General features: G+C 34.8%; 1 protein-coding gene across 3 annotated transcripts in view; it reads right to left on the bottom strand.

Moving 5' to 3' along the window:
- GABRA2 (gamma-aminobutyric acid type A receptor subunit alpha2) overlaps nucleotides 1–25,771 on the bottom strand; it is a 118,329-nt gene that overhangs the window by 35,070 nt on the left and 57,488 nt on the right. For all 3 annotated transcript variants that reach the window (XM_060091290.1, XM_060091283.1, XM_060091298.1), the window contains exons 4-7: nucleotides 13,809–14,029; nucleotides 11,594–11,676; nucleotides 6,951–7,094; nucleotides 5,762–5,914 (exon numbers count right to left, since the gene is read on the bottom strand). In XM_060091290.1, coding sequence (XP_059947273.1) covers nucleotides 5,762–5,914; nucleotides 6,951–7,094; nucleotides 11,594–11,676; nucleotides 13,809–14,029 — 601 coding nt within the window. The remainder of the gene's footprint in view (nucleotides 1–5,761; nucleotides 5,915–6,950; nucleotides 7,095–11,593; nucleotides 11,677–13,808; nucleotides 14,030–25,771) is intronic.

Genomic DNA, 25,771 nt, shown 5'->3' with positions numbered 1-25,771 from the left:
AATGAAGGATTTAGCCACACAGATATCTGGGAAAAGAGAAACCCAAGCAGAGGGAAAAGACAAACCTTAGAGGTAAATGGCTAGTATATTCATGAAATAAGAAAGAGGCCTGAGTGGATGCTAGGGGAAGGGAGGTCATAGGAGGGATGTGAACCTGTCCATGATGATTGTATCAGGGATAAGAATGTGACCCATGTCTAACCAATAAGACTCAATTATGGGACTTTGAGATGGGATGCACATCTAAGATGTTGTTTCTTATGGATATCTATACAAGCTCATGATTAATTAAGAATAAAGTTAACAAAGAGGCTTAAGTCCGCTGGACTTGAGCTTCATTTAACATAATAAAGGAGACTCGATTAAAAACTGAACACACACTGGCATATTTCACTTAAATACAGGAATATCAAAAATTCTGAAATTCCCTTCAAACAATTGGACACTGATGATATGAATATCAAAGAAGTTGGATAACTGCCCAGGTACGTCTTACCTAGAGGTTTATAGAGTTTCATAACTCCCAAAATATGCCATCTTTGGATATCCAACCTAAACTAAAACAAGATCTGACCACTCTTTACCTATTTATTGATAAGAAGGAGAGAATTAAGTATTAGATAATAAATAGTAATAATAATAGCAAACGATTACATAGAATTTACTATGTGCCAGAACTGTTCTAAGTGTTCCATGTGTCTATGAATGTATGTGTGTGTGCTGATTCCCTAAAATATCTCATGAGGTAGATATTATAATCCCAGTTTTACAGAGAGATGAAACTAAGGTACAAAGAGGTTAAAAAGACTTTCCATAGCTTACCTAATTTGATCATAGAAGAGCCAGATTTTGAACCAAGATACAAACATACCTTGGAGATATAACAGGTTTGGTTCCAGACCACCACAATAAAGTGAATATCACAATAAAGCAAGTCACATGGAATTTTTGGTTTCCCAGTGCATATAAACATTATGTTTACACTATACTATAGTGTATTAAGTGAGAAATAGTATTGTCTTAATTAAAAAATACTTTATTCCTTAAAAAATGCTAAGCATCATCTGAGCCCTCAGTAAATTGTAATCCTTTTACAATAGTAACATCAAAGGTCACTAGTTACAGATCACCAAAACAAATACAATAATAATAAAAAAGTTTGAAATATGGTGAGAATTACCAAAATGTGACACAGAGACATGAAGTGAGCAAATGCTGTTGGAAAAATGTCACCAATAGACTTGCTTGATGCAAGGTTGCCACAAACCTTCAATTTGTAAAAAATGAAACATCTGCAAAGTGCAATAAAGGACAGTAAAACAAGGTATGTCTGTGCTCTGATTCCGGAATATGTGCTCCTAATCATTTCATGACCTTCATAGCAAACTGCTATTTTTTTTCTTATTGTAGTAGAAACCACTAGCTGCCAATCCAATATTTAGTCAATCATAATATTGGAACACTGAATTTATTCAGGGTGGCAATTTCTCAGACTCTCCGGTTATGAGACCAAGTTAGGCTAATAATATATAAATAGAGATTGCTTGAAGGGACTTCTGGGAAAGCTCATTAATGGCAAACACAGAGCTGGAAGAGGTATTTTGCCCTTTTTGCTTACTCCATCCTGTTCCTGGATATGAATGTGATGCCTGGAACACCAACAGCCTTTTTGGACAATGAAGCAAAACTCCATGCTAGGGATATAAAAGAAGAAAGATGAAAAGAGACAGACTGCCTGATGCCCATGATATTATCATATTAGTCTTGGAGGATCTACTTGAGGATTTTTTTCACATGAAGAAAAAGAAACACCTCATATAATCAAGCCACTATCTTTTGGATTCCCTAACATAAGCAGTCAAACTGAATCACGGAAATCTGTGATCAAAGTAGAAAAATGAGCAATCCAAACATATCCCTTCTGGAGTTTTAATTACTCCAAAAATATAAGACAAGCAGGTAAGTCATTTGCAAATGCAATGAACTTTGTATGTACAAACTTTGCAGTATAAGGCATTTGAACTCCCTGTACTCTTTTACCAGACAAACATACACCCTAACAGATGTTTGTTATTTGGTTTTGGTTCTTAATAGAAAAAACTCTCTATTCCATACTGAATATAATATTAAGACAGAAATACCAGTACATATTTCTTATGTATAAACTTATTCATATACTCATATGTACATATATTAATGTGTAGTAATATATTCATAGATAAACTTACTCATAAATTTGAAAAATGATTTGGCTACAAATATACAAACAATAATTGGCAAACTTGTTATCACTATTCTTATTTATAGGAAGTTCTGAAGGATGTTAAGCAACGAAAAAAACCATAAGCCACAATTTGACAAAATAAGCTATATGTTTATACAAACACAAAATGAGGTTTGTACATTGTAAATACACTGTTTAGTCACAGGAGGCTTGAAAGCACAAAACCTGAGGTTTAACGTTAGAAGTTTTCCAAGTGCTTTCTTGTACCGTTGGCAACAGAGACCAACTACCTCATCATAAGGGTGTTTGGTTTTGTTCAAGGACATACCCCCAAGCATCTAGAACCATGTGATAAGTAGGTGCTCAGTAAGTATTTGTTGGTGTTGAATGAATTGGACGTGAGCACTCAGAGAAAGTCAAAGGAGGTTTTCCTAATCTATCATTGCAAATACGTAGGCAGCCCCTTTGAAGAAATATCTTTGAAAAATATCAAGCTGCCTCTACAACCACAAAATAAATGCAATATTAAAAAAAACTGAATAGATTAAACCTAGTACAATGGAACATAGTTTCTAATATCAAAGGGGTGCACATTCTAATTTCAACTCCTCTGCCTGTCTTATTTGCTCTGTTTTCTTATTCTATTGACAGCATGAAGTCAGACCTCAAATGTCAAGAAATTTGGCATCTGTGTCCCAGGGCATATTAATTTCTTAACTGTAATAATTGTTGTTGTTGTTGTTGTTTTAACTTGGGGGGTTACCCACCACAGAAAGCTTCTGAGGCAGGAGGAGGGCAGATGATTTAATGATATCCTGTAGACCTGATTTAATGGTAATCAGCTTGTAGACCTGACTGTGGATTCAGGGAGAGAAGTTTGGAGAGGGTAGACACTTTGCTTAGGTAATTGCGGTGCATCGGTCAGAGAACGATGTTAAGGAGGCAGAAAACAGTGAAAGATAGAATGGGGGTGGAATAAAGAGGCTGGGCAGGTTTCAAATCTCATTCCACACGGGATTTAGGATTTTTAGCTTTCACTTTCACATACGTATACACATGGAATTGCTGAACTGTTGTCCACAGAAGCTGTACCATTTTATATTCCCCCAGCAATATGAATATTTCCATTTCTCTGCATTCTTACCAATATTTATGTCCTTTTGTTTTGTTAATTATTATGGCCATCCTAGTATGCATAAAATGTACTTTATTGTGGTTTTGATTTGTGTTTCCTTAATGTACAATGCTATACATCATTTCTTGTGCTTGTTTACTATTGTATATTTTCTTTAGAAAAAAGTCTGTTCAAGTTCTTTGCCCATTTTTTAAAATCAGATTTTTGGTCTTTTTGTCTTTGAGTTGTAAGAGTTCTTTATTTATTCATGATATTAAACCCCTATGAGATATATAATTTGCAAATATATTCTCCCATACGTAAGTTGTCTTTTGACATTATTGATAATGTTATTTGAGATACAAAAGTTTTCAATTTTAGTGAAATCCAATTTATCTGTTTTTTCCTTGTTACTCATGCTTTTGATGTCAAATCTAAGAATCCATGGCTAGATCCAAAGTCATAAAGATTTATCCTATATTTTCTCCTAATAGTTTTATACTTCTAGATTTTACATTAATGCTTTGTATCCATTTGAGTTAATTGTTTTATCTGGAGTGAGGTAGGGGTCCAGCTTCATTCCTTTGCACATGGTGGTCATAGAGCTGTCCCAGCACCCTTTGGTGAAGAGACTACTACTTCCCCACAGAATGGTCTTGCCACCCTTGTTGTAAATCCATTGGCCATAGTTGTTTTTGTTTGTGGACTCTCAATTTTATTCCATTGGTCTATATGTCCATTCTTATGCCATTACCACACTGTTTTGAATAATATAGCTTTGTACTAGGTTTTGAAGCTGGGAAGTATGAGTCCAGCGAATTTCTTTTTCTTTTTCAATATTGTTTTGGCTATGTGGAGCCCCTTGCAATTTCATATGAATTTGAGGATTGGAATTTCTGTAAAAAAAAAAAAGCCACTGGATTTTTTACAGGTATTGAATTCAATCTATAGCTTGCTTTGGGGATAATTCCTATCTTAACAGTATTGTCTTCCTCTCAAAAAACATGAGATGTCCTTCCATTTAATTAGGTCTTCTTTAATTTCTTTCAACAAAGTTTTATAGATTTTAGTGGACAGGTCTTTCACCTATATGGTCAAATATGTTTCTAGGTATTTTATTATCTTGGATACCATTATAAATGAAATTATTTTTTAAATTTCTTTTTGAATTATTCTTTGCTAGTATTGAGAATAAAATTGAGTTTTCTCCATTGATAATAAGAATAACCAACAGTTATATAGCACATATTAAATGCCAGGCATTGTTCTAAGAGTTTACACAGGTCTATGGTCTCAAAACACTATAGTCTATAAGATAAAGGTACACTATCTTAGCATGGCCTACAAGGACTTCCCATTAGGCCTCAAGCTATACTTCTACCTGTATATATATCAACTGACAATGAAACAGCTCACTGTCACTGAATACACTATGCTTTTTCATCCTTCAATGTCACTTCACACTTTATCCTTTTTTGGCTAGGATTTTTGCCCCATATCATCTGTCTGGGAAACTCCTACTTATCCTTCAAGAATTAGCTTGAATGTTGACTCAGCTACTTAATCAGTCCTTTTAGGGAGGATCCATGTGGCTGTCTTTTTAAATGGCTTATAGGTGCCTCTTTTATAATGATTTCATCTTGTGTTGCCATTATCTTTCCCGCTTATTCTGGTGCCCTCCACTGTATGGAGATAGTTGAATGCAAGGACTGTATTTTATATGTTTTTGCACCTTTAGGGCCTGATGCCATATCCAATGTAGTAGATTCTCAATAAAGCTTTCCTAGATGAATGAGTGGACCAAATACACAAAGGTGATCTACTTTGTCACAAAATGTACTCATACTAGTTCATATATCCAAAAAGCAGTAACCAAATTCCCCTGCATGGTTTAAATCAAGAAAATTAACTTTGTTATTAAACACACTACTGGTAGCAAATGAGGGAGTATTTTTCTCCTTCTCTTTCCCTTCCTCCCTTATTCTCTCTCACTTAAAGTACTAAGGTCATTTTTGTTCATCTAAAAACCAAACAAAAAAAATGAAATTAAATTAAATGAAATAAAATAAAATAAACATAGTTTAGAAATATGGTACTGTTATATTTTACATTAAAACCTCTAAGAATATTCTCCTTATACTAACATGGAAAGAAGCATTGATAAGCAAAATGATTTAACAGAAAGAAGACAATATAATTCAGAAGATTTGAGAACTTCTTATATTCCTTTTTTTTAAGAGTGTGACACTGACTCTGTATTGTACCTCTCTGAGCCTCAGTTTCCTCATCTATAAGGCAAAATGAATACTCCCTGCTCTGCATACCACAAACTACTGGGGTGAAGATCAAGAGAGATAATGCTTTTGAAAGAAAGCCATGAAACAAAATGTGCTGTACAGCAAAGTATGAGGTTATTCACTCACCAAACACAGTTCTTGCAGGCACAGATTCTCTATTAAGCCAGAATGACACTTGGGAGAGAATGACAGTCATGATGCAAGGCAGATATGTCTGAATCACAAAATACCCAATTTTTCTTTTCAAGTGGAAATGAGCTGTCATTACGGTATATTCACCTAGAAGAAAAATTTAAGAAGCTTAAGAAACTGTAATAGTCAATAGTTTGAACATTTTGGAAATGGAAGGGATTAGACAAAGAACAGTCCCTGATTTAAAAAAGGAAAGAATTTGCCCCATATATGACATGGAAAGTATATAACGTTAAAATGCCCACTTAGCATAGCAAGAGTATTTAAAAGAAAATTTTCATATGACCAAAATATTTGAATGGCATGTGTATTGTGTAGAATTTGTTTTTCTCTCTAGGTCATGCTTACTGACCAAGGGATAGAGGATTCGTAAATGCTCTGACCATGGATTATCTTACTTGCTCAGGTTCTCATCCCCTTTGGTCCCAACCTCAAGCCTCTGTTTTGACTGTTTCCAGTCCAGTCCTTTCTGGCTCTTTAAAGTATTTATCTCTGGCCACATCTCCAAGACTGATCTCCTGGCCCAGATTTTCTACTTTTAGTCTTGTCACCAATTCTGTATTTATGTGTTAATGTCTGTTCTAATAGAGTGGGGCCAGTTCTATCTGATACTCATAGCTACCTTCCTTTCTGCTCTCTGGATTTACATCTGCCAGATGTGAGATCATTCGTTCATACAGCTGTTTTTCCTTAGAAAGGGCTTTAGCTTTCCCACACAGACCAATAGTAATTATCCATAATCAAGAGTTGAATAGTCTTAGCTTATCCAGAATAGAGGGAAAAGAATTAGAAAGTGAGGGAAATTGTAACACTGTGTGAAGGTAAAATTTGCTTGTCTCAAAAGACACACATGTTTTGAATTGGGAACATAAGTTAGACTAGTGTTTTTTAAACTTTAATGCACACCTTGGTATCTCCTTGAAATCTTGTTAAAAATGCAGATTCTGACTTAGTAAGGAGTCAGGCCTCAGATTCTGAATTCCTAAAAAGCTCCCAAGCACCGTCTGCTGCTCCTTCATAGACCTCGGACGCAAAAGGTTTTAAGCAAACTGATACATTTCCAATGACGTTAACCCATTAATCTTCTTAGGAACTAGCTTTTCTTTAGACTCATTTTACTAACCTGTACTGGATTTAATTGTCTCCTTCCCAATTGATTGGCCCAGCAGATCATACTGATTTAACCTAGAGCCATCAGGAGCAACTTGTACAGAATCAGATGCATTGTATGTCCAAATGTAAGTGACCTCCGAGGTTGTATATGCATCTGTAGGAAATCAGAAAAAAATATATTTTTAAGCATTTTAGTAAGAACTATCAATTACATCCAGCATCAAAGGTTGCATATTTCATAGAATTATTGTTTACTATAAAAATTGACATATTAAGGCAAAAAAGTGTCTTTGAAATTTACAACTTCAATATGAAGGGTGTGAAGCAGACCAAGAGAGACAACCATGACCACAAGAGTATTTTCACTGTAACCACTTTGAGAGATGAAGAGCAAATTTCTCTTTAGAGCCTGCAAAAATCACTGGGCCCTGAGATGGTTAAAACATCCTCCATATTCACAAGGTAGTAGATGACGGCATTGCAATAAACAGGTTATGAATGCCCAAGGCCCATTTAACCAGTTAATTTAGAAATAATAATCACTCATGAAAAACTTATGTCCATGTGAGAATAATGATGACATGTGTTTATTTTAGGTATTATTTTTTTAGTTAGTTTTGTAGGTTTTTCTTCAAAACATTCAACTAGTTAAGAATTAAGTGACTTAACTATCATAGTACAATGCATTTCATTAGAAGAATGAGAATTCTGAAGAATATGCAAAATAATTCAGAATGCTATATTTTCATAAGTTGAAAACACTTTTTAAAACCTGTTCATTTTAAAATTAATTAATGCACACAGATCTCACTGAACTATACTTGCATAGCATCCTAATTAAGCTATGGATTGGCAGGAGGAGACAAATCACATACAGACCAAGTATAATTTTCTGATTTATTTGGCCAAGGATACAGAACTGAGCAGAAGTGAGATGACTCTAACGCTGGAAGGCAGGCAGCCTATCTTGTCTCAGTACTTCTCTGGCCCTGGCATTTCCCTTGCACCTGTAGGGGGAACAGCTGACCTCTCCATGCAGGTATACTCTCTCCACAGTTGAATAACCAGACAATTCCAGCTGTACTACTGACCTTTCAAAGGACTTCTATGCACTTTTGCTCAAAGGAATGTTTAGAAATATTAGTTACCCCTGTCCTTGAGCAAAACTCAGCATCACAATCACATTTTCAGTTGAGGGAGAGAAAGAACCAGCTGTCTCCAGCAATATCTCTGCCTCTAGCTCTCCAGGACACTGGAAAAGCTCATTTACCTGCCATCTAATAGGTTTTCTAGGTTAATACCATTGTTCTGGGGTGGTTCTGATACTTAACTTGATCTAAAGTCTGTGAGCACAAATCCATTCCCACTTAAGCATTAGTTACAATAAAGTGAATGTTGTGTCTTATTCACTGTGTGGTCTTTTAATGACATACTACAGTGTTGTCTGGTTTTCAGAATGTTACTAGTAAATGTTAATATCAGTGAAATACATGTATACACCTACATCCACAAATAATTAGATTATGTGAAACAATTTTTGAAATAGCATTCTAAAAATGTATGTATATATGTATATCATTATACATACTTGATATCATAATATGTATATATATATATATGTATTTGTTTTTATAGCAGATCTATTCCTACAGCTTGCATATGAATGAATTCAGTTACCCTAAGGTTTAAATTTTTATTAATTAATTTCAATTAATTAATCATTGATGATTCTGCTGTTATGTATAAATAAGTAACATTAGTAATGTGTATAACTAACAATGCATTTGCAGATCAAGTGGCCTTCTCTTCAATAAAATTTCAAATGACACAGAATTTAATAAACCAAAAAGACATAACATGCTCCAGTTCATATCAGAAGGCCTCAGAGTACTCAGTAGTTGTGGATCTTAATAAATTATGAGGTTTTATTTTAAGTAATTATAATAATTCTACTTTGGAATTTTGACGTTTACCTTTAAACATAAATAAGAGAAGATGAAACTCTACAAACATAGGTGACATTTTAAAGAAATTAGTAAGAGACTAATGGGAGAGACTCTATCTTACTCATATCTATACTTCTTGCACCTGGCACAATGCCTGTCACAAGGAAAATGTTCTCACTTCATTCTTGCTAGATTAATCAATAAACTCATAATATTTTAATTCGGTTATTTACTGTTATGAAAGACGGAAATCTGGATAGAAGCCTAAGAATATGTTAAAGAAAATGACTGATCCTGCCCATGTCTTTTATAAAAAAGCAATTATTTACTTTCATTTTTTAGGCAGGAATATTTTTTAGATTGGGGGTCTGATGAGAGAAGAGAGAGCAGAAAGTTATGCAATGGAGATTAAAGACATTTCCTGGCCTATCAACACACATATAAACTTGGAGACAATTGTGATTTTTCAGTGAAGTATAAAAGGAGAGAAAGACAAATTTCTTTATAAATTCCATATCTAGATTAGGTTTCCATTAAATAATTTTATTTAATTTTATGCAGTAATCCATTTTGAGTCCTAATCTGCATTAAACATTAAATGCATACTGTCCAATTCTTAATATTTGATAACCAAAACAATCCCCAAATCATTTTTATCCAAAAAGAAAATTTATAATTTCTTTTGGGATAATGCCCAGAATACTCTTAGATTTCCATTCAGGAAGTTTTAAATCAAATTAAACAGCAAGGAATTATATAAAGATGTGAGGCAACGGGAATAACACAAAACGAAACTGAATTCAAAATTTAAATTAGTAGAAAAGATGCTTCTTTTATTTGAGAACAATGATATAAAGTTCCAGAAATTCTATCATTTGTGGGGACAAAAGGGAGTTTTTTAAATAAGTGAGGAGTAAATGACTAGAAGAAAAAGTCATGACTTCTTCCGCCAAAATTTGTTATGCCAACATTTTAAGTTTTGGGTTGGCTTGTTAGTCTATACACCATGCTTGTGTCCATACTATCAAGTACCTACTATTGGCAAGGATAAATAAAAGAATATACAATTTTTACTCAATGTGTCAGAAAATAAATATAGAGAAAAATAAATAAAAACAATTACTTCAATAGAAAATGCCTAACAGTAAGCTCTACGTGTTGCTTGCAACACTTCTAGATACAGAAAACCATATTCTCAAATGTACAATATTACACTACTCTGAAGATGCACTCTAAGGCATTTTAAAATTTAATTTAAAATATTTTCAGGTGTATTTATTTCAAATTCAGAATTGAGACATCATACGTCATTTATATTTGGTATCTTAATGTCACTAACTTGTCCACTGAAAAATGCCTTTCCTTCTTAGACCATTACTACATCTTGAATAAATCCTTTCTTTGGTATGAAACCTTTTCAGTTTTCTATTTAATGCCATTTATGCAATGCAAATGAGTTTTCCTCTGCTGCATCTGCTGTAGTTTTTCCAGCATCATGTTTACTTTGTATAACATGATTGACTATCTTAAATAATCTTCGAAGAAGTGTCAGTATTGAAGTGATAGTTTCCGTGAAAAGAAAAAAGGCTTTATTGTTAAACAAAGAGGAGATCCTCAAAGAAAATAGAGAACTGACACCTTTCGTAAGATTGAACAGAACAGACAAGATTGAACTTCTCATTCCACAAAACTATGGCCATCAATAAAATTAGAGGGTTTTGCATTCATATTAGCCACCATTCTTCTCTTTTCTTTCACTTGATACAGTCTGTGGGGAGAAGGCATATTATTCAGTCATACATATTTGTATCAGGTGAGAGAACTGCATTTCTATGCAAGAGAATGAAAAGTCAAAACTGCCCAGAACGGACAAAGATGGAGGTGCCAGAAAGAGCAAAGGTTTCTGAAAAGGTCAGGCTATGGAACACACTCACAAAAGAGAGAAGCTGCTTAGCTGTGTCCATGAATTTATCCTGAACCTGCCCTGAATGCCTTGTGGGCCTATGGAGATGATTTGACCTTCCCTCTTTTCAATTATTCTGGGAGAGCTAATGCTTCTGCTTGACATATAAGATACAACCTCAGTGACCTAAAGAACAGCCAAACGCACAGAGCCCTTTCTGAAATATTTTATGTACACAGAAAGTGCCCACATGTAGCAATCGAGTTACATCATCTCCTTCAAATTTATTTTAGAAAGAAACTTTCCTTCCATTATTAGAGAGTAGAAAGGTAATTAGAGATCCACTTTTTTTTTTCACCTATTCTCTGTTGCCTTTTGTAACAGGCTGATCACTACTTTAACAAATAGAATCTATCCTTAACATTTCATTCTTAGTTGAAAAAAAAAGCCATTTATTTAGCATTTTTAATGGGTTAGCACTTGAAAAAGAAGGTAAATGACATAGTCCTGGCCTTCAAGGAGCTCCCAGTCTACCTTTTCACATTGATAAAAACACAGGATGTTTTTTATTAGCAGTAAAGCAAATGACAATTAAACACAATGATTAAGATATGATATTTGAGAGCACAATAGGGCTAGCCAATTGATTACTTGAGGGAAATCAGTATGTTTTTTTATTTCTGCATCTTATTGGGCAAGTATGAAACATCCCATCATATGAGAAGAAAGTATACAATTAAGTTGTGCTGCTGACTATCCCTGATTTTATTGACCCAAAACATGTACCTTCATCCCCGTACTTACAGCTGCCAAATTTCAGAGGACATGAGTGGGCATCCATTGGAAAATCCTCCAAGTGCATTGGACATTCAGCTTGAACTGTAAGCCTAAAAGTCAAAATTCCACTCTTTGTATGAAAGTCAAGATAAATTTGCAAGTCAAGTAAATTTGCAAGTCAAGATAAATCACTACTTATTGTGGTCAACAGAATTAATGATGAGGTAGGACCCTCATTAGGGCATCTGATTAGGCTAATTCACATTTAAATATGCTTTTGTTCTTTCACATTTAGGCGATCCTTCAGAAGACATTTGCACCTACAAAATCTGAGCTCAAGTAACAATATTTATTTAAAAATATACTTTAAGTATTTTGTACTATATGGTTAGTTAAGAAGAAGTTATGTACACATTTTTGAAGGTTATTTTCCCATTAACTTCAGTATTAACATTTGAAATCTTGAAGAAAAAATGAAAAATAAACCTCTGTCATAAAAAGAATGTTATTTTCTCCCAACATTCTATCAATAACCATATAGCAAAATTGATATAGGAATTCAATAATGCCTCAGAGAAGCACCTTTCAAAATTATGTAAATTGTAAATGAATATCATATACTATATATAGATACATATATAAAAATATAAATATAGACATAGTTACATATATAGATATATCTCCTAGAAATATCTTGTTGAGACTAGACTATTCAAATTATGGACACAGGTTATGAATGTTAATGAAAAATTTTTTTTATATATACGTGGTCACATTAAAGAGTAATCATAGCAAATTTGTTTTAAAGAAAATTATCAACTATTCCATTTCAGACAAAGGTAAATTACATAAAATAGGGACTAAACTGAACTTATAGAAGAATCTCTGACAATGAACAAAACAAATGTAACCAACAATTTAATTATAGCTTATATACTTCCAAGAGAGTATTTAACTAGAACCCTACACAATATTTTTCCAAACTCCAAATTTCCAATCATTGTCTTAATTCACAGGACTAATTAGCGTGTAAAATCAAGGGGGATACGGCATCTATATTGCAAGATTCAAAGAGAGAAGCTGAAAGAATAGCTAACTTCCATTTTAGGCAATGGTCATTTAGCAATGAGAACTTAAGAGTTTTTTTCTTTAAAGATCAAGACTGTATTATTGTCCCTTCTTAAATAACTTTCACAATTGAAATCCAACACTTAACATTTCATATGAAATAATACATCAAATGCTTCGAATACACATCTGTCTATATACAATGCTGATGAAAGTTATCTATGTTTTAAAGTCTTTATCAAACATTTACCTTTTAGATTATACACCATTTTATTAGATTTGTGATTGTTTTCTTTGTTATGTAATATAAGTAACTTATTTTAAAAAGATTAATTCAGGGCATCCCTGGTGGCGCAGTGGTTGAGAATCCGCCTGCCGATGCAGGGGACATGGGTTCGTGCCCCGGTCTGGGAAGATCCCACATGCCGCGGAGCGGCTAGGACCGTGAGCCATGGCCACTGAGCCTGCGCATCCGGAGCCTGTGCTCCACAACGGCAGAGGCCACAGCAGTGAGATGCCCGCGTACCGCAAAAAAAAAAAAAAAAAAAAAAAAAAAAAAAAAAAAAATTAATTCATGAGTGTTTTCTTTGTTATGTAATATGAGTAACTTATTTTAAAAAGATTAATTCATGAGAAGAGTTCAAATGGAACAGTGATTAGAGTCAACAACTGTATATTTCTTTCGATAATTTTTTAAGATTGACTCGTGAACTTGATATCACATGACATCTCTGAGGTTATAAAAGTATTTTTCTCCCTTCATAAGAAGGACTAAAATATTAAATTAAGTGAAACTTGCTTAAAAATCACTTAAAATTTTGATGAGATATTTCATGAGATATTAAAAATAAAATTATGTGCTTGTATAAAGAAACATTTAAATCATACTATTAAAGTTGTATGTAACTAAAATGTAGTATGAAAAGTAAACTGCCAAAAAAAATCAATTCTTAACAGCTAAGGCAATTTTTAAGCTTTAACACACTAAGCTGAGTGTCAAACTCATAACCTCTATATTTTAAATATCAAAGCATTTATAAAGCATATTCTGGTTACCTCAATAATCTGTTGTGAAAATGTTCAACTTGTTAATACTTGACAGCTAGGTTGGCTGGTTGGTTAATATACAGATTCCTCAGTATTTAATGGTAACATATCAAACCTGAACACATACCTCATTGTGTATAGCAGAGTCCCATCATCCTGGATTCGAAGAAGCTTGTTTGGCATTGTCATATTATGTGCTACTGATTTTTTCCCATTGTGGAAGAAGGTATCTGGCGTCCAGATTTTGCTGGCCATTAAATTGTTAAGTCGAAGGATGTTCATAGGACCTTTAAATTTTAACCGTTCATCTTTCCATTTTTGTCGAAAGAAAACATCTATTGTATATTCCTGAAATATAAAATAGAATTATTTTGAAAATAATAAATGTTTTCGATACAAAGACACTATAAAATTTCAACAAAAATAATAATATAAATAGTTTAAAAAGAGAGAAAGCTATTTTGAGAAGTGAATTTTGAAAGATCATTCCTTTATCTTATCAATAAATGTTGCCACTTACAATGGGATAAAGCATGTGTATTTGCACAATTAGCTACATATTATTATGAAAAGAAAATAATAAATTTACTTTCTCTGGTGTCTTTAAGTTGAACAAGGTCTTAGGCAAACTGCTTTACTACATTGTATAGTTTAGAACCACTCAGAAAGGGGGCATGCTTGGACCGGGTCTGGGTGGACTGTCCCAAATAATTTATCTCAAGAATGAATAAGGAGGCAAGCAGGCAGCCTGATTCTCAGTAGAAAAAAAAGAAGAAAGGAAAAGAAAAAACTATTAAACACACACACTGTGGGATCTATATGACATCACCTGTTGCCAAAGAAACTATAAAAAAAATCTTATTCCTTTCTTAATCCTAAAAAAATGGGGAGATGTCATACTGCTAACAAGAATGTATTGGGGAAGATGATTTCAATAAAGTTTATTTAATGAAATTGTAATAAAATACTTTGAAAAGGTATTAGAATACTTAAAATATGAATATTTTGCAAACATCTCAGGTTAAAATGTACTTTTAAATATTCATACAGACCAGCTAGTGATCAATTCCCCTATTATCATCCTCCAGTACATTAAAAGTTGGTTTATTCAATCTCTCTCTCACCCTCTCTCTCTCTTTTCTCGTTCCCCACCTCCCCTCTTTTTCATTCTCTCTCTGTCTTTCTTAGGATAAGAGGATGTATACATTTTAGATGAGGTGTACAATTCACAATTATGATCGATACTGACAATTTTTGGATATTAAAAATTTTGGTTAGTGTATGTATGTTTGTACAGACACTTCCATGATAAATAACTAAAATGTTCATTTATGCACCTGAGATTGTAAATTCAGATACTGTCCTTTGTGCATAAAGCCATAGCCATCACATGTTTGAAAATAAACAACTTAGCAACTGGCAATCTCACTCAACTAAAATTATGTGCTTAAAAAAGGACATTAAAAAGACCACATACGGAGTTCCCTGGTGGCGCAGTGGTTGACAGTCCACCCGCTGATGCAGGGGGCATGGGTTCGTGCCCCGGTCTGGGAAGATCCCACATGCTGTGGAGCGGCTGGGCCCGTGAGCCATGGCCGCTGAGCCTGCGTGTCCGGAGCCTGTGCTCCACAACGGCAGAGGCCACAGCAGTGAGAGGCCCGCGTACCGCAAAAAAAAAAAAAAAAAAAAAAAAAGGCCACATACTTATGACAATAACAAATCATTTATACAACACTTACTCAAGTAAATGAAAGTAAATGATTCCCAGCGATCCCTCAAAAGTTGAATGGATGAAGATAACAAGAAATGGCCAGAGGTAATGACATATGGACAGTAAGTAAAGAGTGGCTCTGGGCTCCTAATCCTTAGAAGAAAATATCTTCATCTAATCCACCCTCACTCTCTGTGGTTTAGTCATTTTTTTTAAGTTCAATTCTATATAAGTGTAACTCAATTTTTAAAAAGAAGCTTGATTAAGAGATGAGTTTTTGCTATCTGACAAATTTTTATGCAAATGTTTCTTCCAACTGTGGTTCTCCCAAATCCAAGCCTGATGTGAACACATTGGACATTTGCTTGTTCAGGCACACTGAATATATTTTACAACTTTCTGTAAAACTTCAAATTCAATTTTTCCATTTCTATAAAATTATGAGATGTTTTATCTGTTTCAGAAGCTCTTGCTATAGCAACAAATATTCCCTACAGACCCATCACATAGGAGATACTCAAGGTTTCCAAACAGTAAATTACAGGTGAGTTCTTTTTAAAAAGTATTTTTAAGAATACTGGTTTTGAACCTTCGCAGTGTCCCAGGTATGCTCTGCCAACCTCTGCAGAGTGACCTGTGCCTTTTTCTTCCCCTCTCCGCAACCAGGTACATTCATGTTATGCTCTAGGCAATTTTAGCAATCCGCATCCTCGCTGTTCATCAGATAAAGCAAGTTCCCTACTTGCCTGGGCCAAGAACTGTACTCACAGCCATGCTCCCAGCCCCTTGAATATCTGGAAGAAACAGTCAGCTGTCTGTATCTTTACTACTCATAGTACAGCTTTCTATTACTAAAGATCGTATACTGCAATTATACCTTTGTTCCTCTGCCTTCTGCTAGATCTGCTAGATCTTCTAGCAGATCTTCACAAAAGGCACTATGGCTTTCATTGTGTATTATTTTACTTTGTCTTCAGAGACATAAGAGAGTGTAAAGAATACTACAAACACTTTGTAACCATAACCAGCAAGAATCACAAATATTATCGAAGCATTCTCTCTCCTGTGTATCCCTCCTCAATCACATTCCCCTACTCTGTGAGGAAATAATCATCTTGAATTTAGTGTTTATCATTCCCATACATGGGCTTACATATTTACTATATAAATGTATGTGTTCTGTGTCACATTTTTAACATTTCTATAAATGAGATCATACTGTGTATACTTTTCTGACAGATTTTTTTTTAGTTACATTGTTGAGATTTATTCATAGCAATATATCTAGTACTTTGGTTCATTTTCATTGCTACCTAGCATTACCTTGTAAGAACTTTTACAGTATTCCTCCTTTTTCCATGTTCTTTAATATTTTTTCTATTTCCTTTGTCACTATTGTAAGCAGTACTGTTATGAACATTATCAAACAATGCTTTAAGGTAAGAGTTACTTTAGACCAGAGGTTGGCAAACTTTTTCCATCAGGGTCCAGTTAGTAAGTGTTCTAGGCTTTGCTGGCCATACGGTCAGTATCACAACTACTCAGCTCTGCTATTGTAGTCTGACACAGATAACACTTCAATGAGTCAGAGTGGCTATACTGCAATAAATATGTGTTTACAAGGAAAGGCGGTCAACAGGATTTTGCCCATGGATCATGGTATATCCATCACTGCTCTAGAGTAAATGGACAAGTGGCAATACAAAATTTATTATATGTGCAATCAATAACAAGATTTTGTCAAAATGAAATTGTAAGAGGTGTATACATCACAATAAATAACAAGATACTGTCAAATCTTCAAAAATAACAAGATATTGTCAAGTTGAAATCCTAAGAGATGTATACATTTATATCCCCACTAGGTTCTCTACAACTTGGTATAGACAGAATATTTCATTTTAACCATTATGGTTGGCATGAAATGGTTCACAGTGCTGTCATTTGGCTTTTTCTATTAACTAGTAAAATTTAACACATTTTCATATGTTTAGTAAATGCTCTACTTTTCCCTTTTATGGATTGTTTGTTCATGTCATTTACTCAGTTTCCTTTTAGGTTGTCCTTTTCTTATTGAGTTATAGAAATTCTTCATATTTTCTATATACAAATATTTTAGAAAATACAGAACTCACTAAGAATTATAATAAAGATCATAAAGGTATATAAAAGATCATAAATATACCCCTGTATGTTTCTCTTAAACATGTCAAAGTTCTGCTTTTAACATTTAGGTCCTGGAATTACTGTGTATCATATGAGACACAGATCAAATTTTTTTTTTTTTCAAATGGAAAACAACTTTCTGGTACCATTTATTGACTGACCTATATTTCCCCACAGCTCAGCAATGGCATTTCTTTCATGTTTCTAGTGATTATATAGGCAGGGATCTGTTTCTGTTTATTTTTCAGTTGAAGACATTTTATACTTCCTATTACAGCTTTTTTTTTCTTTATGTGGGAGATATTGTGAAGTGTGTTTTTTGTTTGTTTGTTTGTTTGTTTTTTGTTTTTTGTTTTTTTGTGTGTGTGTTACACGGGCCTCTCACTGTTGTGGCCTCTCCCGTTGCGGAGCACAGGCTCCGGACACGCAGGCTCAGTGGCCATGGCTCACGGGCCCAGCCGCTCCGCGGCATGTGGGATCCCCCCAGACTGGGGCACGAACCCATGTCCCCTGCATCGGCAGGCAGACTCCCAACCACTGCGCCACCAGGGAAGCCCTGAAGTGTGTTTTTATGATTCCAAATATATCAGTTTCTTTTACTTATATTTTTGTCATTGATGTTTAATTTTACTGCTTTATGATAAGAGAGTATGCTCTGAAGATAGCAATAATTTTCAATGTACTTAAAATAGCTTAGGAAAAATTTTTGTTGAACCTGACCATTTCCATCTTTTAATGGTAAGACAATTCAGTCCATTTACATTTAATGTGATTACTAATATATTGGATATGTCCCTAGGCTATATTGTTTTTAGCAGTGACAAAATGATGAGGATAGATGGAATAACTTATTTAGATATCTCATGATTAACTGATTAAAATAAATAAGAACTCTAGAAAATTATGGAAGAGGAATCATAAAAGAACACAGATACATACACACATACACAATGAGTAGAGGTAGAGAAAAGTATCAAACTAAGAGAAAAGAAATTTTAAAAAGCATATAGAGATTAACAGTGTCAAATAGTGGTGAAAGATCTTGAATGCTTAGTAGAAAAAAAGAGTTCAGAAACCAAAATGCAATGGGTTGATGAGTGAACAGAGCATACAAGTGGGAAAAACTAAAATATAAGGTACTCTTTGCCACTCCTGATTTTGTAAAAGCCATTAAGGGAAATCAGAGTTTAACCAGTAAAACCTAGAGACTAACTTATACCATTTAGCTATTGCCGTGTTAAAAAACACCTAAAATGCAGTAGTTTAAAATATCAACCATTTATTATTAACTCATAAGACTGAAGGTCAGCTGATCTCACCTGGGCTCAGTTGTTCTCAGCTGTTCTTGCTCATGCATCTGTGGGTTAGGCGGCCATTGGCTGATCTGAGCTGTTATTGTATAGAGACAATGGGGCAACTCAGCTCTGCTCCAAGTGTCTCTCATCCTACTCCAGGGACCACTGGTCTACCCTGCACTTACATTTCTCATGATGATGGCAGAAGTACAAAAGAACAACCCCCAATGCACAAGCCCATTTCAAGCCATTGCTTGTGTGATGTCTGTTAATAACCCACTGGCCAAAGAAAGTCACATAATTGAGTTGAGTGACAAATACTTTAGCAGGTCACCTCACTCTCAGTGGGAGGGCATTGTGAAGTTAATGAAAAAAGATGTTGATATTGAAAGGGGTGAAGAATGGGTGCCATCATTGCAGCCTATCACACTAGCCCTCTGTGAGAGAAAAATAAAAGATTTTTGTGACTGAAATGAGATGTTTGAAAACATCTGAAACTTCATCATGTGACTCCAGTGAAAGTTACATGGGTCTAATATCGGCGGGCAGGTTGGTTATAAGTTAGTAAGTATAACTGTAATCAACTGTACTGTACCTCAATTAAGTGAGGGTCTGTGAGCAGAAGCAAGATTATCAGCTTAGAGCAGTAGCTTACAAAGTGGGCTATGTACATCCATTTGGGTGTAGGAAGAAAACATTAGAATCTTTATGTTTATATAGAATTCTTATGTAAATATAAGAAGTAAATTAAGCTTTGCTAATAATATAGGGAATGATATTGGTACTCTCACTATGTCCATAAGTAGTAGATGATGGTCATGCATGAAAGGCATGCTATGAGAAGAGAAGAAGCCACAACAGGGAATGGTCAAGTGATGCTGAATTCATTTGCATTCAGTGTATTGTGATTTGTACTCAGGTGAATTTTCAAGTTATAATAACTAGTTCTGGTTAAACTAACTCTAGTGAAAATAGACAATTGACTTGAAAATTATTGCTAAATGACACCATAGATTGAAGAAAACACTAATAATTACACAAGCACAAGTGAAAAATAAGAAAAGGGGATATCACTTCTATGCCTAATATGAGTTCTTCATTAGCCACATAAAGAATGATGAACTAATCAACCCTACAAAGAAATATGCAAAAGCAAATTCATAATTTTCAATAAGGCTACTTAAAATATGGGTTTATACCCACTACATTTAATGATGAGCTTCATCTGAAGCACATGTTGTGCCATGAAATACTGGGTAATGATAGCATAAGGACATTGCAAATAGTATGTTGTTTTGAAAACCAAATATCCAGAACATGAAGGTGAACATCTAAACTTGGTAGATGGGTTTTTTAAAAATTGGCATGATGGTTCAGTAATCAGTAGCCAATGATGCACTTCTTAAATTTGAATTTGCATATCTTTTTCATCTATGGCAATCGTTATGACAAGTATTAATATAAATTTAGAATCAGACTTTTGATTGCTATATTATAAAATATTAAAGAAAGATATATAGAAATAATAAAGCACAATTTAAACATATTAAATGCTAAAGTATTCTCAGGAATAGGAATCTTAAGTATGAGTAAAAATAAATCTATTTTAATAATGACACAATAATTATTCCTGAAAATAATATGTATTTTAACTTTATCTCATTCCAATTTCTGCTTTTGTGCTTCTCATAATACCGCAATATATTAGTACAAAAACATATAGATACAGACATATAGATACATAAACAAATAAATACCGTTGATTCACTAGTTTTTGTGGTTTTGCTTTCAATATTAAAATAGCAGGGAAAGGAGACATTTCAATAAAATAATATTCATATCATATCCACTAAGTTACTACAGGATTTCCAGACAGATTATTTGCATGTGATTCTTTTAAATGCATCTATAACACACATTCTCAGTACTTGAAAATAATATTTTTGAAAAGTTTCTTAAAATAAAACTCAAGTTTGAGTATATACTAAGTTAGTAATTACTTGATTTGTGTGTTACAAGAAAATTGCCAGAAAGTACAAAACAATGCAACTTCTTCATACAAATAAGACCTAGTCCCTTGAACCGAGGTTCTAAAAGAAATAAATAATACCAAGATCAACTACAAAATTGCTCAGAGAACACATAAACAACTAAGGAGCACATTTAGAAAGAAACAAAAAAAAATTCATAAGGACCTATCAACATGCAGCTATCCTCTGACCTGTGTATAGGACACATGAGGCTGTTAACTGAGACTGAGAAGTTGAAGAATCCATACACTTCAAGATTTGAAAAACTCTTTATGGGAAATTTAATCCAACTTCTCCTTTTTATAGATGGGATTATGGATAAATTTAGTGATTTCCCTGTTTCCAAGCTTGTAAGGGGCAGAACCCAGACAAGGATGTTATTTCCAGCCTAATGTCTTTACTACCACTAAGTGTTATTTCCATAAAATGTATTGCTAACAAGGAAATCACTCTCTATTGCACAGTTTATTGAATAAACATGATTTCAAGGACACATTAATTTAGTGAAGACAGCATATTTTTTAGTGCCTGGTTACATTAATTATAAGTCAGTGCTTGTAGCCAATTTCTGAAGAATTATATCTACTCACTAAAACATAATCAAAGTGCATGACTGCTCTTGGAGTGATTTCTCATTTACTTTGATTTACTGAGTGTATTTGTTTTAAATTTTAATTTAATTTAATTTAATTTTGGCCGTGCAATGCGGCCTGTGGGATTTTAGTTCCCCGACCAGGGATTGAACCCGAGCCCTCAGCAGTGAAAGCACAGAGTCCTCACCACTGGACTGCCAGGGAATTCCCTACTGAGTGTATTTTAAAGTACCAGAATTTATTTCATTATACCCTTTTGCTATTAAAGGTTAGTCTCCTCTGAGTAAGTTCCTATCAGTGTGTTTCTTCAATAACGAAGAAAAATGTGGTTTATGAAGCATGTATGTAGCAACTGAAGAAAAAACACCCTGAGACTATACAAGAATGGGTAAGATCTAACACTTTCAGTTGGTACTCAAAGGGGTGTGAACCAGGAATTTAGCCCAGTATTAGCATTGCAAAAATTGCAAAAAGTGAAAAGCTTAAGAAAAGATCAGCAGTAAACTCAATTAGTGCAGTTCATAAAATCTTATTATGCAAAGACGCTCACACAAACAGACTGCAGACCACCACAGCTACTGCATGTTCGGACTATTGTGCAGGCAAGACGCCTGGGCTTTCTCTTTGGAACTAGATGCCTGGCAGGTTTACAAACAAATTAGAAACTGATACTAAAGGTTCAGATTCTAACAGTAAATTATTAAAATATATCTAATCAAAATACTTAAAATGATTAATAGAATATGTAAATTGCAATTCACTTTGATACAATTTATTTAAAATTCATAATAACCTTATTAAATATAGAGAACTATTCCCATTTCACATATTCATTAAAAAAAAGAGAAAGCCAAAATTTGAACTCAAACCTTATGTTTCCCAACATCATGTTCTTTCATTGTACCATATGTAAAAACAATCCTTGGAGGTGGGACATTAAAGGGAAATTTCCTTCTTTATAGACTAAAATATAGACACTAGTCATGTATTATGGAAAGTTGCAGGCTGAGACTGAAGTTTTGGAATCTCTGTCAAAGTCTTCTTTCCACATTTAAAACTGACTCAAACACAAGATTGAAGGATAACAGCAATAATAATAAGTTGAGTAATGTGAAATAGATGTTAAGTGCATGCAATCTTAAGTCAGATAGAATAAGGTACTGGACCTTTAGCAGGTCACTTAATCTCTCTTTATTTCTGCTGATGTATCTGTAAAATGGTGATAATTATACAACTTACTTCCTTTAAGGATGAAGTGGTATAATACATGTAAAGTTCTTAGAAACAATTTGGATATCAAAGAAGGTAGCCTGGTTTGAATCACCTTCAAAGTGTCCTTCTCCCCCCATTCCTCATACTCAAGAAGAAGGTGGCCTGGAAAGAGAGGGACACCCAGAAACAAAAGGGCACAAAGTAAAGTGCCAGGGGCAGGAGCTAAGTAGGATGCCACAAGAGGTCCATGAAAGAATAAGCCAGCTGTGCTTTTGGTGTTTTGGATAATAAAGAGATCATTGAGAAGAAATCACAAGTGTGCCCCATGAGAGGTCCTGTATTTCTCTACCGGCCATTCAAATGTCATTGATTGCCAAGAGAGAACCACCAACAGAATAAGCTAAGTAAAAAGAATTCCCCCCCCCTTTTTATAATCTCCCTTTTTCTTGCTTCAACTCTGGAAGACCCAGAAAGAGGAGAGGAAAAGTAGATCATGGCCTCTCACCCACTGTGCACCCCTTACCTGTGACCACGGCTAAGAAAAGGAGAGAAGCTCTAAATGGCATATGAGATTGAAGTTAAAATTGGACTGGACTGGGCTCTTTGATGTTTGAAAGTGAACAGAAAGCTACAAGATGCACCCCAGATATTGTCATGATATGGCAAAAGAAGATCCAAAGAGTGAAGTGCTGCTGAGTTTGATCAGTTGAATTTCTAAAGCCCTTGGGATGAAGCCCAAATGCTTTCTCACAGCCTCCAGAGCCCTGCAATGACCCTTCCCTCCCTTACCTCTCTAGTCTCATGCTTAGCAATTCTCCATATATGTTGCCTATAGCAATAGTGATACTGCAGGGCCTCTGACGTGTCATGCTTCACCTTGTTACCCAAACTCATTGATCTCCCTTGCAGTCTCTCTTCCCTGTCAACCCCTACATTTGGCAACTTTTACTCCGCATTGAGAATAAGTACAAAGACCACCTTCTTCAATGTATCAACAGTATCTAGCTGCCCAGAATGTAGGAAAAAAGCAATAATTAGTCCATGAATAAATGAATGAGAGGAGCCACTGGAAATTAAATATAGTAACAAGGATTCTGGACCATAACAGCTCAAATGGTGCACAAGGAGAAAGACATCAGCAGAGGCAGACGGTAGAAAAACTCTCAGATATCTTATCTCAGTCCCCTGCATGCAATACCTTAATCCTTAAATTCACAAGTGTGAAGTGTGTATGTTTATGTGAGTGTGTGTGTCTGTGTAACTATATTAAACTAATCACAGTAGGCTTTTCTTTTATATATTTATTTTTAAAAATATATTGACACATATAAAAAAAGCCAGGCTATAATAAGATCTATGGTAACAGAAATCTACTGTTTTAAGTTTTATTTGGAGATGCTTTTATGGTGTTTGGGGGCATTTGGCTATAATGCCCTTCATGATCTCATTCTAAGTTATTTTCTAGCTTCATCTCCCCCAAAATCTCTAAGAGTATTCTAGGCTGCATTCACACTGAACTTTTACATTTTACTAAATTCAACAAGCTCTTTCACTTTGTGCTAAAACACTTTTCCCATTACATAGCCAGCCAGGCCTTGTTTGTCCTCCACTATCTTCTTTTCCTAGAAACCTTCTCAGATATAGATATTCTCTACCCACATCTCCTCTGCCACCATATTAATCCATAAATACTTCAATAAAAACATGACCACACTGTTTAAAGTTGATTTTTTTTTCTTAGCTGTTCCCCCACCTCACTGTGAACAACATGAGGACAGCACTGGGTTATACTTAAGTATTTCAGCTCCCAACACTGTGACAGACAGAGTATGTACTTAGCAAATCTGGTTGAAAAGAACAAACACAACGCATGCCTTCTAGTAGCTCAGACGGCAGTAAAGAAGAAAAACATGTTCAGATTTTTATAATCTAGTGTGCAAAGTCATAAAAACGTGTGAAAGCCATGTGGTGGAGCACAGGGACAAGAAGGATGGACTCTACTTGGAGTAGCCTAGAAAAACATCAGGGAGGATGAAATGGAGCTTGGCTTTGAATAAATGAAAGCTCTCCAGTTGGCCAAGGAGGAGGGTAGGCATAACAAGAACAGGGAAAAACATCTGCAAGGCCAGAGAGTTGTAAAGATAATGGCAGGTTCCAAGAACAGTGAGAAGTTCAACGCAATCTTTAAAAATAAAAGCCTGTCTGGTAGTTATAATGCCTTGCAGCTACTGCCCCCCACCTTGCCTTCTCTGCCCGACCACGCTGCTTAAAAATGTTGCCTCCACTCTTTCTCCATTTCCTCACCTCCCACATGCCTCAGCCCACTGCAATCTGGTTGCTTTTACCACGATCAACAAATATCTCCTTGTTCTTAATCTAATGACACATTTAAATCCTTTTCTTGGCTTTACCATAATATATGACACCGTTGTTTCTCCCTGCTTTTGTAATGCTCTCCTGCGTTGGCACTAAAACCACTGTCTCCTGGTGTTGTAGTTAACTCTCGGGAAAATGCTCATCATGGGACCTGAGACCTCCTGTGTCTGACAATAATCTACACGTAATAGTATCTCCTGGAGAATGTATGGGAGTAACACCGGTGGTTGGTTTCTATTATTCCTCCTCAAGGAATACAAGTTCTGCATAGTTTTCCCCAAAAGACAGGTCCCACCCTTGTAACCTGGGGAAAGAACTTGCAACTTCTGCAATTTTAATTTTTATTATTTTATTATTTTTTTTGCAATTTTTATTTTAAAAATCACTTAATGTTCAGAAATCCTAGCTGTTTGTTATTTAGTTTTTACAAAAGAATGGGGGAGTGGTAAGGAATGCCCTCCCCTGAGGCAGCCAAGCGAGGTATGACTAGATATATGCAATTCCTACAAGCCACCCTCCTGCAGAAAGGTAATGGATTGAGTCAAACTAGTTAAACTACCTTTATTTGCACTCTTTTCTGGAACTATTACCCCACTCCCTAGGTGAGATTTCACTGTGGGCAAAACCTATGGGTTCATCCCATTACTAAATGAATCATACTTCCTTCAGGATACAGAATCCTACCTGGACAGAGGGCCATAAATTAT

The sequence above is a fragment of the Mesoplodon densirostris genome, chromosome 1, assembly GCF_025265405.1.
Source record: "Mesoplodon densirostris isolate mMesDen1 chromosome 1, mMesDen1 primary haplotype, whole genome shotgun sequence".
NCBI classification, from domain to species: domain Eukaryota; kingdom Metazoa; phylum Chordata; class Mammalia; order Artiodactyla; family Ziphiidae; genus Mesoplodon; species Mesoplodon densirostris.
Note: the sequence above shows the minus strand (reverse complement) of the source record. Positions and strands in the feature narration are given on the sequence as shown.